The 20,975-nt window shown below is 42.2% G+C and overlaps 1 protein-coding gene across 2 annotated transcripts in view; it reads left to right on the forward strand.

The window, feature by feature from the left end:
- CCDC93 (CCC complex scaffolding subunit CCDC93) overlaps positions 1 to 20,975 on the forward strand; it is an 86,616-nt gene that overhangs the window by 35,839 nt on the left and 29,802 nt on the right. Inside the window, exons 9-11 of one of the 2 annotated variants that reach the window (XM_082841307.1) lie at positions 1,602 to 1,694; positions 1,982 to 2,032; positions 2,893 to 2,979. In XM_082841307.1, coding sequence (XP_082697433.1) covers positions 1,602 to 1,694; positions 1,982 to 2,032; positions 2,893 to 2,979 — 231 coding nt within the window. The remainder of the gene's footprint in view (positions 1 to 1,601; positions 1,695 to 1,981; positions 2,033 to 2,892; positions 2,980 to 20,975) is intronic. The other variant, XM_082841306.1, reaches the window with a different exon arrangement.

Consider the following 20,975-nt stretch of genomic DNA (forward strand, 5'->3'; position numbering starts at 1 on the left):
GAGCATATGTTCTAAAGCCAGACTGGCTGGTTTCAAATCCTAGCTCCTCCCCTTCCCTGAGTGACTTTGGTCAGTGTACTTTGTTGTGCCTTAGCTCACAGCATCTGTGAAATGGGGGCAGAAATTGTACTACCTCACAACGCTGTTGTGAAGATTAAAATATAAAGGATGTAGAATCATCCAACCCACAGTGCACATCTACTAAGCGTTAACGATCATCATTATTATGATTCTCATTAACAATCATTTATGCATTCATTATGACATCTTCTTTTTTGGTTTTCTTATTATTTCTTCCACATTTGTGTTTTCACTCAACCAAACAGCCATTTCCTCCAAAGCAAGGTTTCTTTTCTGGATTTGAGTGTCATGTGGCTTCTAGTGTATAAGAATTTGATGTGTATGTGTAATATGTAATTTTAAGTCTGAAAAGAATGTCTGTGTATATGACTATATTCTGAAATAAGGCAGTTTGGTTATGACTGGAAAAATCGTGAGATGCCCATGAAATATTATTTGCATTGGCCTTGCCTTATCATTCTCATGTGAGATGGCACATTTGAACTGGAAGTCTTATCCCCTGTAGATATACGCAGGCGCTCAGGCCATGCCCCAGGGTCAGTCATAGGCTTGTTATAGAAATTCATCTCAGAACTGGGATGGTCTCAGAAGGGTATCTGAGGGCAGTCCTCTCATTCAACCCTAGAAGACCCCAGTATCCAGAGAAGGTAAGCCTGAGGTTGCCAGCTGGTGAATGGCAAAGATGGAGCTAAAACCAAGAACCCTAGACTTGCAGCCCAGGTTTGGGGAGCAGCCGTTACTCCAGGTGTCCTGAGTGTGGTGCGGTACGTTTAGAGCTTGAGCTGGGTCCATAGCCTGGAGCTTGGTCACCAGGGCAGGCAGTTTAGAGTCTTATTCTTCAGGCCAGTGGTTTTCAAACTTTGCTGACCACTCTTGACAGTAAGAACTCTGTTTTTCATCATGTTTCAGTACACACACACACACACACACACACACACACACACACACACACACACACACACACACACACACACACACACACACACACACACACACCCCTGCAGATACAACCCCAAAAACAAAAGTTTCACAAAGCGGTACATAACCCTTTACTACCTGTAGTGCACTTGGATGTGTTGTGTTCTGTTATTTTTATTTAATTTATTTAGATGCCAATCATACCTGCTAAATTACTTTCATATCCCACTAGTGGGTCTCTGTTGAAAAACAGGCAGTGATCTTAAGGCAGCGATCTGCTCTTAGCAGGAATTAAAGTAGGGGAAGACCCAAGCAAAGTGTAAGGGTAAGTCTGGCAAAGGTGTATGACCTGATAGGAATTGCGTCGGCGAACAGTTCAGAAATGGAGGCGGGCATTGGGTGAGACCCGAGGCTCCAGCTGCTTGGGCTGTGGTTGTAGTGGAAGCCCCGGTCTCTGAACCTCGCTCTCTTTCCCCGAGACTGGGTGACTTGTCCAGATCTGTGTGTTTTCTTTCACAGACTCACTGTCCTTTGCAGTGTTGTCCTTTCTCTACTGAATCTCCCACTGCAGCGCTCAGCTGTTTTCCCACCTTCCCTTCCAGGCCGAGGACAAGAAAATGGCACTTCCCACAGGACTGTTAGCTGCAGAGAAGGCCGACGCCCGCGAGGAAGACGAGCTTCAGGCTGCTGAAGAGGTGAGTGGTCCACGTAGCCCCTGAGGTTTCCGCCTGAGTCTTTGGGGGAAATCTCGCTTTCATCCGCAGCTCTCCAGGATGGCCAGCTGCCTCTCACAGCCAGCTGCTGTTGGCTGGCCTTTTGCGCCCTTTTCAGCTTCCTTTCATCACCTCTCATGAGGCTCACCATAAAACGAGACCGGCTGAAATAGCCCTTGGATTCCACTGCGAAGACCTATTGCAACACCCTGCTTAAGTCTTGTGTGGTCAGACCTGCTCACTGCTACCTCTCCCCGTTCTTCTTTTAGCAGCGTATTCAGTCCCTGATGACCAAGATGACTGCCATGGCACGTGAGGAGGTGAGGCAGGCATGGTCATGTGGGTGGGCGTGGTGTGGAGGTGGAGGCCCGGTACCACCCGGGCTCTGCTACGAGGGGGCCTCTTCCAAGTGTCCACCTTCAGGGCCCTCTTGTTTCAGCACCCTGCTTCCCGTTTTCTTGGGATCTTTCTTTTGGAAACCTTTTATACATGCACGGTGTTGCCGTCCGTGGGAACCTCTAGGAGGGAGATTTGAAGGACCCATGTGAAGACAGGATGTCCCAGCTGGGATGGCATCACAGGGCCCCTGCAGGAGAGCTGTGGTTCAGCCCTGCCTCTCCATAACTGCGTGTGGCGTCCCATGCCAAAGGAGCCCGTGTTTCCCTCCTACACCATCTAGGTAGATGATAGAGGACTAAATTTATATTCACTCTTCCCAGAGCTCATGACCTGTGTTAAAAGGTTTAACCAAGTGCTTTGCAAGGAGAATTCCTTTTTAAGGCAGGAAGGGCCCGTGGCAGTCAAGAGGTAGTTCAGGAATTCTGAGATCCCTTTTCCTCTCCCATTTGTACTTTTTTCCTCTGAGTCCTATGCCTGCCAAGTTCCCTTCAGGCTCTTTTTTGTGATCCTCAGCAGTAAAATCCCTGGAATGATTTTCCAGGATACCCAGGGTCCGAGGAGAATCTAACACAGCCTGCTGAGTGACTCAGGAGGAGGGAGGGGACTTAACCTTTGCCCTGAAGCTCGTTTTCTCCCTTCCGTGTTTCCGAACACATGAGCAAAAGCCAAATTATTTTTTCCCCTGGGAATATTATCTATTTTACTTTAATAGTGTTCAGGGTTTCCAGTTGTGTGAAAGACAGTGCACGGCCTTGAGAACACACCCTCCCTGTGATTGCAGAGCCGTCTGACCGCTAGCTCCGTGGGCCAGATCGTGGGCCTCTGCTCTGCCGAGATCAAGCAGATTGTGTCTGAGTATGCAGAGAAGGTATGTGGGGACCCAGCTGGAGCCTTTGCCTCAGATAATGCCCCAAGGACTTCTCCTGCTTCCCTAACCCCTCCCAGCAGTGAGGGAGGCAAGCTGTAATTCATCAGCCACGTTTGTCAGAAACATACACCATGCAGAGTCATCCGCGTTTGCCCGTTAGCTGAATTCATTTTCTTCTGCAGTGCCTATTTTTCTATAAATATAAAGAGAAAACCTGTCTCTCCAAGCAATTATTGCATCTGATAAATGGATGTGTTAGGTGCAGCACCCGCATTTTTCCTTCTCTACCAGGCTCCTTATAACTTGGGCTCAGTTTGGTGATGGGGCTGAGGGATGAAACTTTGCCACTTAGCAGATAAACCCCATAAGTCAGCCAAGCCCAAGGCAAAATTTTGTGTTCTGCTTTATTAAAAGGGTATAGAATGAACAAAAGCCTGAAAGTCGTATTTCAGCGTTAGACTTTTTTCCATCCTGAGAATAGGCAGCAGGACCTTGACTATTTCAGGGAGACAGTGATTAATCATTTTGCACATAACTGATTCTGGTCTGGCTGAAACGTAGTATCGGTAAAATCAGATTTACAGGGCATTGTTTCACGTCCTTCCTTCCCCAGCCCTACTCAGGCTGCCCCACTAAAACGTTGATGTCTGTGGAAGCATCCAGCTTTGCTTTCCCTGTCTCAAAAGCCTTGACGACAAATTAGCTGTGCCCTGACCCTCTGAGCAATATTCTTCTGAAGCAGTTGCACAGATGATGTAGTTGGGGAACAGGTGTCACCTGTAACCTGGTAGCTATAATCTGCTGTGAACACAGCGGGTGGTCACCTCCCACCCAGTGAGGGGCCTTCTGAGTAAGACTGAGTAAAATGGTACAGAGTAGTGGTTACCAGAGGGGAGGAAGGTGGAGGGAGGGCGAAATGGGTAAAGGGAGTCAACAGTACGGTGACGGATGGAAACAACTTTTGTTGGTGAACACACTTTCAGAAGTCGAAATAAAGTGTTGTACACATAAATTCATGTAATGTTATAAACCAGCTTTTTAAAAATGGCATAGAATGTCTGGGGAATGGAGTTCTATTGTTTTCCCCACCCTCCAAATCAATGCTTCTTAACATGGGTTTTCTAATCCAACTTTCATAGAATCCAGAGTATCCTGTATTTTAATTTACCACCTAGAAAAGGTGACAGTTGTCAAAGTGTCATCTGAGATTTGACCGGAAAAAGATTTAGGTCATCCTAAAAGTACCAGTAAAATCAAAAGACTTGAAGACATAGTTGTGGAAAGAGTGATTAATTCACTGCCCTAAGAAGAAGTTATCTTGGTTTGCAGTCAGCACACACACCTGGATGGCAAGAGGGTGAGTCCGTATCTGCCCTTAGGTCGCCACATGGCATTGCTGAATCCAGTTTTTACCAAAAGACAAATGGATGGGGCACTCACTGCTGTTCCTACAGGGACTCTGATTTTTATCTTCATACTTGCCCACTGCAAGCAGATAGGAGCTCAGATGATAAGAGGGGAAGCAAGTAGGCAGACCCTCCTTAGTATACCTGTCCTTGCTTGCCAGTCTTGAAGCTTACCTGCCTTCCCCATCAGCTCAGCAATTCCTGCTGGGCCTCTATCCCCTGAGCGTTCCCTACCTCACCCTTGTACAGTGATCCGATGGCTGCATTCTGTATTCTTGCTTCTCTGCATCTGTTCTGTTCTTCCAGAAAAGAGTGAGATAGTAGTTTTGGACAGGTCTTTTTCCAAAGACGTATATAATTAAAACTTCTCATGGAGAATTGGAGTTCACCAGTTCACTGCTTGACTGTCTGTGTTATTTGCATTAAATATATAGCATTAAAGACAAGTGCTTTTAAAATTAAATTGCCTTTAATCCTGTTCCCGTATCACAGGTATCTCACATTTGCATATTTAATCCGGTGTTTGTCTCCAGATATCCATGGTAACACCTAGTTGCAATCATCATGTGTGTCTAGAAGAGGTAGAACAGTGTAGTTACAAACACAGCATTGGAGTCCTATCTTGGTTCACGCCTGTCTCCTCAACTTCCTAGCTCTGTGACCTTGGGCAGTTTATTTAACTTCTTTGCTCTAGTATCTTCATCTATAAAATGGGAATCATATAACTTTCCTGGCACGGCGTTGTGAAGATTAAATGAAATGTGAACAAAATGCCTAAAACAGTTCCTGGCACGTTATAGCCATGCACCTAATGGTAGGCTTTATTTGCATTTTTACAATTTGCTTTTTTTTTTTTTTTTTTTTGGTCACATCAAATTCTAAACATTTTCCATGTTTCCAGTCTTCAGAATAGTTTTCACATGGATCTGATAAAGTAATTCATTACATTTCAGCTCATTTTTTATTATGTTTAATCCTTTAACCTATGTAGAGTTCCTTTTTATTTAGTCTAAGTGTACATTCATCCTAGTTTTCCTGCTCCTATCCACTTAATATCATTTATCAAATAATTTCTTTATACTCATTTGGAGATACTTTGTTATATTTTTGTATTTTAGATCTAATTTAAACTATGTATTTTCTTGCTTTATCGGTTTAAACTTCTATTTTTATTCAAGTTCCATGGTAAAATCATGTTTGCTTTTTTGTTTTTGTTATTTGCTTTATTTGTTTGCTATAGTCTTGTCAGTATCCCCCAGCCAAAGACCACTAGGAACCTACCCATAGTTGAACAAGTTGGGTTTATTGCTGGTTGTAGTGAGGGAGACCACACACCAATGGGGAGTGATGCAGCATCTCAGTAAGGAGGCATCAGAAAAGACTTACGGGATTCAGACTTGTTTTAGGGGATTTGGGGGAAGCTTCAAGAAAGTAGAGCTTTGCTCTGTGTCGTATGCCTTAAGGAGGGGCAATTCAGTGAATAGTATCTAAAGAAATCTATGAGACAAGGGCAGTGAATCAAGGTTGAAGCTGTAGGCCCATGTTAGCTGGTATAAGGGGATGTTTGATCATTTAGGGGATTTGAACAATGTTCAGGTTTTTGTCCATGTACAAACATGATTACAGAGTGGTCGATGCTTGTGCGTGTCTGATGTTGCTGTTCTCTGGAATTACTTATATTTAACACCGAAGCCTAGTATGAGTGCAGGCCAGCTCCCAGCAACATCAGGGCCTTGCTGAGAGTACCAGATTAGCTCTCAGATGTCAGGGGCTGCTTTTCTCTTTCTCTGGATTTATTTATGTATTGCTACACAGGAATATTACATAAATGCGGTGGCCTAAAATAACATAGTTTATTATTGTACTTTCTGTGGGTCGGTTGTTGGCACAGTGTAGCAGGGTCCTTTGTTTCAGACTCTTACAAGATTACAGTGAAGGTGCTGACCTGGCCTGCGGTCTCATCTGAGGCTTGACTGGAGAAGGATCCACTTCCAAGTTCACATGGTTGTTGGCAGCATTCAGTTCCTTGACACCTGTTGGCTGAGGTCAGCAGTTCTGGCAGTTCCTTGCCAGGTGGGCCTCACCAACATCACTTATTTCATCAAAGCCAGCAAAGGAAGCACCTCCGCACAAGACAGACATTACAGTTTTATGTGACATAATTATGTACATGCAGGTACATGCATCCCACCGCGTTTGCAGAGGCTGTGGGGCTCTGTTAGAGTTGCCCACCACAGCGTATTTGTTTTTCTCTTTAATCTTACTGCCATACATTGGGCTGAAACAGGGCACTGGCAATCCATCTAAAAATCCATGCCCCTACCTTCCTGGCCTCAGTAATGAAACCCTTGAAAGTAGAGATGGGATTGAGGAATGCTCAGGAGGAAAGCCTTTGGTGGCACTTGAAAGAAACCCAAATTAGGCTGAGATCAGGATGGATTTTTTGCTTAGTGAAGAAAAGGGACGCAATGATTTGGGGAGGATGAAAGTGTGAAAGTGATTTTGTGACTAGGGAATGAATCAAACAGCCTGCCTGGTGCGAGTGGTTGGAAAGTCGACAGGCACTGAGAAATAAAAATGAAGTAAAAAACATGTGCAGGTTTCTCTTTCATTTGTAAAGTTCACAGGTTCTTACAACAGTGTAACATGGTACGTAATCCATGTTTTTCAGAGCAAGTCCCTGAGATACATAACTCAGTTTAATATGGTTCCTGTAAAGCAGGGAAGAGGAATGTGAATAAGCTTCCAGATATATAATTCATGAGTGTCAACAGGCTCTGGCCAGGGAGCACCATCTCCCTTTGTTTCCAGAGGATGACACTCTTCCCAGAATGTACTTGGTGAGGCACCACTGTGCTTCGTGGTGTTACTGTCCAACGTGCTCACTGCATCGTAGCATTCATTTTTGCAGGGAAGAAGAATCTAGTACTGTGATTTGCAGAAAACTAAAAGCTTGACTGTCCCCAAAATACTTCCACTGTACTATCCCAGAAGGAAGGAAAGGAAGCTGAGCCAGGCAAGGCTGGGCCAGGGAAGGTGCAGGGTGCCTAGAAAGGCAGGAAGGGACTCTCCTCAATGCCACATGTTAATCAACTGTACACCATTTTGACTCATCTGCGACTAAATCATTCTTGGTCAACATCTCCCTGAGACAGGATCTGAAAACATTTTGTACATCTAGAGGCACAGATCTGTCTTGGGGAATCAGAAGAATCTACCCTGAGTGCCTTCTCAGTGCCAGGTACTTTAAAAAAAATTTTTTTTTATTAAAGTATAGTTGATTTACAACATTACATTACTTTTGGGTGTACAGCATAGTGATTCAGTATTTTATAGACTATACTCTGTTTAAAGTTATTACAAAATAATGGCTGTATTTCCCTGTGCTATACAATGTATCCTTGTTGCTTATTTATCTTATACATAGTATTTTGTATCTCTTAATCCCATACCCCTATCTTGTCCCTCCCCCAACCCCTCTCCCTACTGGTAACCACTAGTTTGTTTTCTATATCTGTGCATTTGTTTTTTTATAGATTCTATATGTAAGTGATAACATACAGTATTTGTCTTTCTGTCTTATTTCACTGAGCATAATACTCTCTAGGTCCATCCACGTTTTTGCAGATGGCAGAATTTCATTTTTTTATGGCTGAGTAATATTCCATTGTGTGTGTGGGGGGTGTGTGTGTGTGTATACACCACATCTTCATTCATCTGTTTATGGACACTCGGGTTGCTTCCACATCTTGGCTATTGTATAAATAATGCTGCTGTGAACATTGGGGTGCATGTATCTTTTTGAATTAGCATTTTCGGGTTTTTTTGATATATACCTATGAGTGGAATTACTGGATTATATGGTAGTTCTATTTTTAGGCTTTTGAGGAACCTCCATACTGTTTTCCATAGTGGCTGTATCAATTTACATTCCCATCAGTAGTGTACAAGGGTTCCCTTTTCTCCACATCGTAACTGAAATGTGTTATTTGTAGACTTTTTGATGATAGCCATTCTGACCGATGTGTGATAGCTCATTGTGGTTTTGATTTGCATTTCTCTAATAATTAGCGATGTTGAACATCTTTTCGTTTGCCTGTTAGCCATCTGTACGTCTTCTTTGGAAAATGTCTGTTCAGATCTTCTGCCCACTTTTTAATTGGGTTGTTTGTTTTTTTGATATTGAGTTGTATGAGCTGTTTATGTATTTTGAATACTAACCCCTTATCGGTAATATCATTTGCAAATATTTTCTTCCACTCCAACAGTTGTCTTTTCATTTTGTCAGTGGTTTCCTTTGCTATGCAAAAGCTTTTAAGTGTAATTAGGTCCCATTTGTTTATTTTTGCTTTTATTTATTTTTTTGCCTTAGGAGACAGATCCAAAAAAATATGGCTACAATTTATGTCAGAGTGTCCTGCCTATTTTCTCTTCCAGGAATTTCATGGTTTCAGGTCTTACATTTAGGTCTTTAATTCATTTCGAGTTTGTTTTTGCATATGGTGTTGGGAAATGTTCTAATCTCATTCTTATACATGTAGCTGTCCAGTTTTCCCAGCATCACTTGTTGAAGAGACTGTCTTTTCTCCATTGTGTATTCCTGCCTTCTTTGTCATAGATGAATTGATCATGGGTGTGTGGATTTATTTCTGGGCTTTCTATTCTGTTGCATTGATCTACGTGTCTGTTTTTGTGCCAGAACCATGCTGTTTTTGATTTCTGTAGCTTTGTAGCATAGTCTGAAGTTAGGGAGCATGATACCTCCAGCTTTGTTCATTTTTCTCAAGAGTGTTTTGGCAATTTGGAGTCTTTTATGGTTCCATATAAATTTTAGGATTATTTGTTCTAGTTCTGTGGAAGGTGTCATGGGTATTTTGACAGGGATTTCATTAAATCTGTATGGGTAGTATGGCCATTTTAATAATATTAATTCTTCCAATCCAAGAGCACAGGATATCTTTCCATATCTTTGAATTATCTTCAATTTCCTTTATCAGTGTTTTATAATTTTCAGAATATAGTTCTTTCACCTCCTTGGTTAAGTTTATTCCTAGGTATTTTTTTTTGACACAATTTTAAATGAGATTTTGTTTTTAACTTTCTCTTTCTGATAGTTCATTATAAGTATATAGAAATGCAACAGATTTCTGTGTATTAATCTTGTATCCTTCAACCTTACTGAATTCATTTATTACTTCTAATAGTTTTTTGGTGGAGACTTTAGGATTTTCTTTATATAGTGCCATGTCATCTGCAAATAGTAACAGTTTTACATCTTCCCTTCCATTGGATGTCTTTCTTTCTTTCTTTCTTTCTTTCTTCCTTTCTTCCTTCGTTTCTTGTCTGATTGCTGTGGTTAGGACTTCCAATACTATGTTAAATAGAAGTGGTAAGAGCGGTCATTCTTCTCTTGTTCCTGATTTTAGGGGAAAGGCTTTCAGCTTTTTCCCATTGAGTATGATGTTAGCTGTGGGTTTATCGTAAATGGCCTTTATTATGTTGAGATATATTCCCTTTATACCCACTTTGAGAGTTTTAATCATGAATGGATGTTGAATTTTGTCAAATGCTTTCTCTGCATCTATGATCATGTGATTGTTATCTTTCCTTTTGTTAATGTGGTCTATAACATTGACTGATTTGCAAATATTGGACCACCCTTGAAATCCTGGAATAAATCCCACTTGAGCATGGTGTATGATTCTTTGTATGTGTTGTTGGATTCAGTTTCCTAGTGTTTCACTGAGGATTTTTGCATCTACATTTATCAAAGATATTGGCTTGTAATTTTCTTCTTTTGTAGTGTCTTTGTCTGGTTTTGGTATCCAGGTAATGATGACCTCATAGAATGAATTTGGGAGTTTTTCAGAATAGTTTGGGAAGGATAGGTATAAGTTCTTTGTATGTTTGGTAGAATTTCCCAGTGAAGCCATCTGGTCCTGGACTTTTCTTTGCAGGGAGTTTTTTTTTTTTTATTCTGTTTCACATCTAGTAATCTGTCAAATTATCTGTTTATTCTTGACTCAGTTTTGGCAGGCTATATGTTTCTAGAAACTTGTCTGTTTCTTCTGAGTTTTCCAATTTGTTGGCATAGAACTGTTCATAGCATTCTCTTATGATTTTTGTATATCTGTGGCATCATTTGTTATTTCTTCTCTTTCATTTCTTGTTTTGTTTATTTGGGTCCTCTTTCTTTCTTCTTGGTGAACCTGGCTAAGGCTTTATCAATTTTATTTATCTTTTCAAAAAAAAAAGACAGCTGTTAGGTTCATGAATTTTTTTCCATTGTTCTTTTGGTCTCTATTTCCTCTCTTATCTTTACTATTTCCTTCCTTCTGCTGACTTTAGACTTTGTTCTTCTTTCTCTAATTCCTTTAGATGTTAGGTTAGGTTGTTTATTTGAGGTTTTTCTTGTTTCTTCTAGAAGGCCTGTATCACTATAAACTTCCCTTTTAGAGCTGCTTTTGCTGCATCCCATAGATTTTTTAAAGTTGTGTTTCCATTTTCATTTGTCTTGAGGTATTTTCTGATTTTCTCTTTGATTTTATTATTGGTTTTTTAGTAGCATGTTGTTTAGTCTCCACGTATTTGTGCTTTTCCTATTTTTCTTACTGTAATTGATCTCTAGTTTCATACTGTTATGGTTGGGGAAAAAATGCTTGATATAATTTCTGTCCTCTTAAAGTTGTTGTACTTGAAAAGAACATGTATTCTGCTGTTTTGAAATGGAGTGTCCTGTAGATATCTATTAAATCCAACTGGTCGATTGTATCATTTAAGACCACTGTTGCCTTATGAGTGATCTGTCCATTGATGTAAGTGGGGTGCTGAAGTCCCCTACTATTATTGTATTATTGTCAATTTCTTCATTTATGTCTGTTAATGTTTGCTTTATACTTTTAGGTGCTCCTGTATTGGGTGCATGCATACATGGTAACAAGTACAATGTCTTCTCCTTGGATTGACCCCTTTATCATTATATAGTGCCCTTCTTTGTCTTTTGTTATAGACTTTGTTTTAAAGTCTATTTTGTCTGATACGAGTATTGTTACACCTACTTTCTTGTCATTTCCATTTGCATAAAATATCTTTTTCCATCCCATCATTTTCAGTCTGTATATATCTTTAGCTCTGAAGTGAGTCTCTTGTAAACAGTATATAAATGGGTCATTTTTTTTTTTTAATCCAGTCATCTACCCTATGTCTTTTGGTTGGAACATTTAGTCCATGGATATTTAAATTAATTATTGATAGGTATGTACTTATTTCTGTTTTATTACTTGTTTTCCTATTGTTTTTATAGTTCTTCTCTGTTCATTTCTTCTTCTTCTTGTTTCTTCCCTTGTGGTTCTTTAGTAGTATGTTTGTGTTTCCTTCTAGTTTTTGTGTATCTATTGCTGGTTTTTGATGTGTGGTTACCATGGGGTTCATGTATCTCGGCTTATAACTGTATCTGTTGATACTTGTGGTAGACTGATAGTCGTTTAAGTCCAAACACCTTCTAAAAGATCTGCATTTTTTTACTCCTCTCCCCCATGTTTTGTGGTTTTGATGTCACATTTTACAGCTTCAGGTCTATCCCTTCACCATTTATTGTAGTCAGAGTTGCTTTTCCAGTTTTTTGTCTTTAATCTTTGTACTAGCTTACTTAAATGGTTGATCCTCAGCCCTCACTGAGGCCTTTCCTAGTTGGATTTTTCCTTTTCTATAGATTCTTACTTCTTGTTATATAGCCTTTTCTTTTCCACTTAGAGAAGACCCTTTAACATTTCATTTAGGGTAGGTTTAGCATTGATGAACTCTCTTAGTTTTTGCTTATCTGAGAAGTTCTTTATTTCTCCTTCAATTCTAAATGATAAACTTGCTGGGTAGAGTATCCTGGGTTGCACGTTTTTCCCTCTCAGCATTTTGAGTATATCCTGCCACTCCCTCTATCCTGCAAAGTTTCTGCAGAAAAATCAGCTGATAGCCTCGTATAGGACTCTGTTTTTCTCTTGCTGCCTTTAGAATTCTCTCTTTGTTTTTAACTTTTGCCATTTTAATTATGATATGTCTTGGCATGGGTCTGATTGAGTTCATCTTGGTTGGGACCCTCTGTGCTTCCTATACCTTAATATCTGTTTCCTTCTTCAAGTTTGGGAATTTTTCAACCATAATTTCATCAAATATATTTTTGACTCCCTTCTACTGGGACCCCTACAGTGTGAATGTTGGTAATGCCTGGTGTTATCTCAGAGATCTGTTAAACTGTTCTCATTTTTTCATATTTGTTTTTTTCTTTTTGCTCTTCCAAGTGGGTGACTTCCATAATTCTGTCTTCCAGATCACTTATGTGTCCTTCTGTATCACTTAGTCTGCTATTAATTCCTTATAGTGTTTTTCATTTGTTACTGTATTTTTCACTTCTGACTGGTTCTCTTTTATATTTTCATTTTCCTTGTTAAAATTCTCACTGTGTTCATCGATTCTTTCCCCTAATTCAGTTAGCATTTTTATTACTAATGCTTTGAATTCTTTATCTGGTAATTTGTTTACTTCTCTTTCATTATTTATTTTTTCAGGGGTTTCTCTTGCTCTTTCAGTTGAGACCAGTTCCTCTGCCTTCTCATTTTGCTTAACTTTCTCTGCTTCTATGAACTTACGTGAAACAGTAGTTATCTGTTACAGTCCTGAAGGGTCTCCTTATGTGGGAGTGTCCCTGTACAGACTACATCTGCCTCCTGCCTTTGGTGGGAGGGCTGGATTTGACCTCAAAGCAAGTCACATCTTTCCTCAGGGTGTGCTGGCAGCTCTCACCTTGGTAGAAGGTGGGGCTGTAGATGGAGGGGCTAAAGCTGGAGCCAGCTGTGAGCTCAGGCTTCCCGTCTGCTCTGTGGCCATTACTGCCCTATCAGGGACAGGGGCAGGGGCAGATCCCCAGCTGCTGTAGCAGAAGCCCTGAGGTTTGGCTCCAAGCCGGCTCTGCTCCCTCTTAGTGTATGCTCTCCCCTTTTTCAGCACTGGGCCCCTTTCCCCAGATGGGGGAGCAGTGCTGGAGCGAGATGGGACCTGTGTGGGCTCTCGGCTCATGATGGGGCGCGGGCTGTGGTGACCCAGCCACAGACAGAGGTCAGGGCTGCCTCCCTATGCCGCCTGTGCAAGCACTGCAGTGGCTGCTCCCATCCTGCTCAGACGCAACCTCGGGGCCACGTCTTCTTTGTCCCTCACAGCCAGCCCCTGCCCCCAGCCTCTGCCTTCCCCGCCCTGTTGTGGAGCCATGCCACAGGGCAGATGGGGCCCATGTGGGCTCTCAGTCTCTATCGGGGTGTGGACTGTGGAGTCCAGGTGCCGTCAGAGAGCGGGGCTGCTTCTGATGCCCTGGCTGAGCGAGTGCCAGCAGTGGCCGAGCTCTCTCCCCAGTCCACCGTGGAGCTGCGACGTGAAGTAAGCTGGGCTAGGGTGTTCACTTGCCTCAGGCTGGGGCACATGCCAGGGTGGGAAACGAGGCAGCCACTGGAGCAGGCCTCCGTCCGCCCTCCACCCTGCCCTGAGAGCAAGCCACCGCAGACATGCTTCTCTCGAGCGGAGTCCAGGCTTCCCACAGCCCTCCTGTTTGTCCGTCCCACTGGTGCTCCAGTCAGCTTGAGGGGCTCATCTTCCTGGTGCTGGACCCCGGGGACGGGGAGCCCAGCATGCGGCTTGAACTGCTCACTCCCAGGGTGGATCTCCGCCCATGTGATCTCCCTTTTCCTCTGATCCCTTCCCAGGGGACCTGACCTGATTGCTTTCCTTCCCTTCCCGCCCGATTCCGTGTGGATCTTTCTTACAGCCTTGGTTGTACAGGAGCCTTTCTGCCATTTTCCGGTTAGTTTTCGGTGAGAACCGTTCCGCCTGTAGGTGTGTTTTGGATGTGTTCATGGGAGGGGTGAGTTCCACTTCTACTCCACCATTTTGATCGATCTCCTTTCCGGGTACTTTTTGTACCACTATCTCATTTAATTTTCAAAAGAGCATGCTGCCTCCTTGCTTATGACCCTCTGCCTTCCTCCATCCGTATGTTGATACTTGCTTGTGTGCAATTGAAGCTACCTGTTTATGTGTGCGTGGACCACACTTTACTCTTCTCCTCTGTAACCTCGGAGCCTCACCAAGCGCCTGGCAGTGTTGCTGCTTAGTACGTAAGCATGTGATATTATATCTGTTTTGTAGATGGGATGGTCATCAGAGGCGTTAAGTAGCTTGTGTACTACCATGTAGGTCATAAGTTCCAGGTTTGCCTACAGGACTGTCTGACTTTGAAACCTGTCTCTGCGGCAGGGTGGAGTGTCCTCAGGGGGCAGCAGGGATGGCCTCCTTGGCCATCTTTAGTGTCTGCCTCCCAGACTTTGCAGTGGCCAAGCCTCTTTAGACTCTCCCACTGTCTGACTGCCCAGTGGGGCTGAGTGGAGTGAAGAAGCCAGGTCACGTTGGGAACTAACCACAGAAATAAGTAAAACACTGACGCAGCCCAAGCACTCACACACAGTCACGCCTAAGCTACTAAAAACTGTGGGATTTTCTGTTTGGGGTATGTGAGTGGCTTTTCATATCACTGGAAAATGCCACATTAAATATTCTCATCCAGCTCTCCAGAGTGGAATATCCTAGCCAGAAGACTGTCAACATCTTGATCTTATTTTAAGGTGAGATGCGTTTGGGGTCATCAGGGGACTTATTTGTGGAGGAAATTCTTTTTCTCAACAGGTTTTGGAAACTTTCCTGTCCAGCACAGGGACCTTGCCTGCATCAGAAGGTCATGGGGTGCTTAGGAACTAGGAGACCCTGACTTTCGTTAGAGAATCTTTCCTGAGCTGAGCTGGAACCGGTGTGATTTCTAATAAGCTCAGGTATGAATGATTCTAATCTCATCACCTGACCCCACCTGAAAAACTCTTCTTCTAGCAGCATTAGCACATAGGGTTGGAGAAGAAGTGCAGTACAGGGGAGGAGGTGCCCTCTCGCAGATAGAAAAACCCAGGTTGGGATTCGGGGGGCGGTGGGGTGGCGAGGTCGGGGAGGATTTTTAAGCCCCTTCCTTCGAGGCTCCACTTTTTCACTTAAGGTCACAGATGTTAGGTCATATTCCAGCTCTGTAAACTTCTGGAGGGCCAAGATTTCATCTTTCATCTCTGTGTTCCTGTTGCCTGGCACATAATAACGCTCGCCCGTAGTTGCGGGTGCCTCTCCTTCCTAAGGCTTTTCTCTGATGTGTGGGTCAGCTCTGTGTCGTCTCCTTCGTAGCACTACTCACAAGGCACTATTTCATTTGTCTCTGTCTCCCAGGACTAGAATGTGTGCTGTCAGCCAGGGCTGGGAGCATTGTACATGCCCTGTGCCTAACGTAATGGGGTTTTCATAAACATTTGTTGAAGGGAGGAGAAAAGGAAGGGAGGAAGAAGGAGGAGCGAGAAGAGCTTTCAAAACTCTCTCTTGCTTTGTCATGATGAAGGCTTGGGGAGAATGTGGTGGGTATAGCACCTTTATGGATGAGCGGGTGTCACCTAACTAGACCGTGAGATCTGTGTCTTTTTCCACGTTTCCAGTGCCTAACACTGTGCCCCTGTAAAGGTTAGCTGATGAAGCAAAGGAAGGTGGGGAGAGAGATTTAAAACAATCAGAATTTGGAGATGAAGGAACCCTGTATATCTAGAGAGAATATGCTAATATGTTTGTGTCTCCAGACTGCTCCAAGATTTCCTAAATTCTGCGTTATGTAACACAGAAACTAACAGTGAAGAAAATGATACAAGCTAATGAGTTGTTGACCTGGTGGGATTGTCTCAAGTCACACAGCATAACCTATACCTTTCAGGGTCTTTATCAATTTGGATAAAGACATAGGAATTAGCTTCGTCAAATTTAAACATCATTTAAAGCTAGAATAGAAAAGGTGGCTAATAGATTGGAGAATAGAATCCACATTCAAAAATATCTTAGACTGAAATGTTAAGCCCAAACAAATAAATTCATTTTTTAAGGAAGTTAAGAGTGAACTATTTTATTTTAGAAAAATCAGTCATACCAGTTCAGGATTTGATGAGGATGCTGTCCGACCTGACATTAGTTCATGGGTAAAAGTGGGAGGTTTTGGATTTTGTTCACACCTCCTAAATATTAGCTGCATTCTGGGCAGGTAGACTGTATTGCTCACCTTGGGACCCAGAGCTGTGCATTAGACCCAGCAAGTTTACATGAATATGGGTTGAAATTCATGGGACTTCGTTAGTGAGAGCCAAGAATATTGAAAAGCACATTTACGTATCTGGTTTTGTTAATGGGAGCAGAGTGTAGATCAGGGAAAGTGAATGATCCCATCCTGTCTGCAGTGCTCAGATTCCATTGGGAATGCTCGAAAAGGGTTATGAGCTACGGTATTTCCAGGGGATAGCCAAGATGGTGAAAGGAGCTGACATCTTATTATGAAAAGGAGAGAAGGCAGAGCTGTGGATGCTTCTTTGTTAGAAAAGTTGGACCGTTACACAAGAGTGATTACACTTTGTCTCTGTGGCTTCCGGGAGGAGCGGGTACGTGTGTGTGAGTTTGCAGGTCCATTTCTGCTGTTCGTTTCTGCCAGCTTTTTCTCATGATGCTTTGACTACGTGTGTGCTTTTGATTTTTGACTGTCAGTTCATACTGCTTGGAAATTTATCTGTAGAAGTTCTTTGAGACCTAGAGTTGAAGCTCTGTTCTTCCAGAGAGGATTGTCTTTTGCTCTTACACGCATTTGGGCACACCCCAGCTCAGGCCCATTGTACACATAGTCTTGGCTTGTAGGTTTTTTGGACCATCCAGGTAGTGTGTACATTTAGATTATAGAACTGCACGAGGGCAAATCTGTTGTCACAGAACCTCATGGCAGATTTTTTTTTTTCCTCCTACATCTGTGTCAAGGATTATGCAAAGCAGTTGTTGAATTATAAAAATCAAAGCCTGAGATCAACTGGTTTTGGCAAACACTCTCAAGAAAAAAGCCAGCCTCCATGGGTACACCTACCTCTTGGATTCCCACTTTTACTAACTTTTTGGCCTTTTAGGATTTCTTACATTCTTGCTAGTGCATAGATTTTTTTTTAAGATTAAAAAAATAAATATTTTATATTGTCTGTTTACTTGTTTTCAGTGGGAGGGTTTGTCAAGGTCCAGAAACTGAAGTTCATCTATTCAGTCTGGAGAACTTGTGGCACCCTCATGAGATGAGGATCTTTTATTATTGACAGCTTAGTAGCCACATTTTAGTGGGGGAATGGGAGAGGGATGACATAGGAAAGATTCCTGTATTAGGAAGGTTGATATGTAGATAACCTTTTGGGTCTATTTCATTATGAAAGTATATAGTTTTAGCTAAAGTAATCATTTTTTTGTTTCTCTCAGGAATTTACTATTTTGAACTGGACTAATATTATCGAGTGACATTTATATCTGGTTCCCCTAAGAATAGAAATTGCAAACATCTGTCAATTATTAGAAAACATTGAATCTGCACTAGAAGTCATCTTAATCCACCCTGTGGTTTTGAAAGCACGTTCTTAATCTGAAATTGTTGAACAAAATTAGATTGGCACTTTAGCCCCTGCTCTAATGTAAACACAATGCAATATTTATAGATGGTTGGCATTCTTTGAGAGATGTTGGGCTTTTCAAGTAAAAATCAGTTAATACACCCCAGGGACTTAATTTTTTTCTGTCAAGGATTTCCTGTAAAGCCCGTTCTCCTTTCTCCATCTGTCCAACTTTGTTTCATCCTTTAAGATCCAACTTGGTGATCTTTAGTTTTCTTCCCACTGTGACTGTCAGTGGACACAATGTCAGATGAGCCGTACTGTTTCAAAGACCTGTTTCTGCCTTCATTGGTCTAGTTCTTTTGGCTTTGAGGAGGGTATTTGAAAGAAATGAAAAATTTCAATGACTTAATAAAAAGTGTGTTTGAAATATAGAGCAATCAGCTTCCCGTTGACTAGGTTAAGAACTCTCTTCAGTGCAGCTCTGGAATAAATGATTTTTTTCTGTTACAAAAATAACTTCCCGTTAAATAAAGCAGTTTGCGTAGCACCATCTCTGGACTCAGGCACATGGAGGAATTCACAAATTTATATGTACTGTGGGCCTGTTCATGTGCATATTATTCATTTTAATTGTACTGGAGAAATGTCAGATGTGGAAATGGCACTTAATAACCTGACGTGTACATTAATGCTTTGCAGATGCAAGTTTAAGGGACTGCACAGAGCAGTGAGAATTGCCACCTAGCAGCAAGAGAAAGGATTTTGAAAGCCCATGTTTGCTTGGGACACACACTGTCATAACAGAGATGTAATAGTAAGTTTGTATGGAGACTTGAGCATCCTTTCGGTGCACTACAAGTATTTTCTCTCTGGTTGGTTGAAGCAGCTGTCTAGTGAGGGTGGAATCAGAAAGCGCTTCCCCTCTCAGTTTCGTGGGTGGGCCCACTGCATTGGCTGGAGTCAGGGTTAATGAGGCTGCCCCAGTCAGTGAGTAGATTCCCAAGAGAGCCAGCCCCTTAAAGTAATGGTTCTCAAAATTTTTAGTTTCAGGACCCTATAAGAACCCTTAAAAATCACTGAGGAGGTCCTAAAAACTTACATATTAATTCATTTACAAATAACAATGATAAATGCATTACATATTAACATCAGAGCAGTGATACCGTCACATGTCATATAACAGGTGGAAAATTTCACTGTACAATCATGAGAGAATGAGTGAAAAAATATCATATCCTAGTATCATTATGAAAAGGATTTTGACCTCAAAGACCCCCTGAAAGGATCTTAAGGGACATTTAAATTGAGAGAGAGGCAGGGGCAGGGGGGAGGAATAGCCAGCTAGCCTGGAAGTCCTCTTTCCAGGTTGCAAGCTAGCTACTGGTTTTCCTGCAAGAAAGGTTCTTGGAAGTGAAGTCAAAGGTCATAGTCTTAAACAAAGCTGTGCGTGTTGACAGGTACACTGATAAGAGGGTGTGGAAGCTGGGTGGGAAATGCAGTTTTCATTCTTTTGGGACCTTGGCCATAAAAGCAGTTTCTCAGCAGGAAGGCATGCTAAGAGTTGGAGACATCATCCAACTCCTGCCAAAGGTGCAGGACAGCACTGAATGAGTATGTGCCCACCCCTCACCCCCACAGACCGGAGGAAGTCTCCCTGGGAGGTGACCGAGACATGGATCTCCTGGAGCCTGCCTGCCCACAGCTTGACCTGATCCAAAGCCAGAGAGACAGCCAGAGGAGGTCAGGGCACTCAAGATAATCCTGACATCAAACATAGAGACATACCACGTGGGGCAGTTCCTATGATTGGGGAATTAATTCCATTTCAGACATCAATAAATCATGAGATGGAGGGTTTATGTAATTCTGCTAGTAAAGCAGAATGCTCTGAGGATATGCCAGTGACATTTTGGAAATCAGTATCAAGGAATCTAACCTGGAAGTTAAAACCCAAATCTGAAATGAACTATAAGAAGAAAGCTACTAAATATATAACAGACAAAAGTGGCCAAATTGATAACATAGTTCAGGATGATGTAGTCAAAGTGGAGGAGATACAATTAGTCAATTATAATTATGCTTCTGACAAGTGATCTGAAAATCAAGAGGGAGTGCTCTTTCCTTTTCCCCCTTTTTTTATGCTGTCAAATAATTATCAGGAACAGTTCTCCTTCCCTTGACTACAGGTTGTAAATATCTTGATGTGCCCAAAGTTAATTGCATTTTAAAAGTTAACTCCGATTTGAAGAAATTCAGATAAGCTGGAATGTGTTAGTCGACATTTTCCACAGATCCCAGGTTTCAAAGCTAGCTGTTTTGTAATGTCTAGTTCTCCTTTATGGCCTAGCAGCTCACAAGATAGAAAATGATGTTTCCTGCCATTTTATGCAGCCATATCCTGCTGGTTGACTCCCACCTCCAGAGTCATTAAGCAGCAAAAAACTTATCCTCTATTAATAGTGCCTCTGACTTATTCAGGGAAATCCTTAACCAAGATAAGTGGTGACTGTACCATCCAGTTTCTTCTCCTTCTCGCTTTTCTGTCTCTTTCCACCAGAGGTAAATCTTCCAAAACTTTGAAGCTCGTGATCACTGTTAAAACATGCAGGGAAAATCAGATATTCATACAGTTTCGTTGTGCTTGGGCTTAAAAATCAGCGATTAGCTTGGAACTGGGGTACTTCCAGTAAAGAAGGCAATGTGGTTATAATGGGTGTTCATTGGCTGGTCAGTGAAGCTGTCTATTCTGTGATCACCCAAGAAGTGTTTTAAAGATGCCTATTGGAATAGGGTCAAACTTCTTGTTTCTTGTTCCTGGGACTTCCCTCTCTGGGGTCTTGAGGCAAGGGTTTGTTTTCAGTATCTGCACCAAGCTGCCCCCTTCTTTGCACGGTTTCTTGGTAACGTTGAGACGTTCACCTTATCACCCCAACCAGAGATCTCTCCCTTGCTCACTTACCGTCCTGACAATCTCTACATCCTGTCCAGCCCTTCTTCTCCATCCCCTCACCATTTACACAATTTCAGGACCTTCCTCCTGGCCTCTCTCAGCAACTCTCACCTCTCTCAA

Source organism: Leucopleurus acutus, assembly GCF_964270905.1.
Source record: "Leucopleurus acutus genome assembly, chromosome: 6".
NCBI lineage: Eukaryota > Metazoa > Chordata > Mammalia > Artiodactyla > Delphinidae > Leucopleurus > Leucopleurus acutus.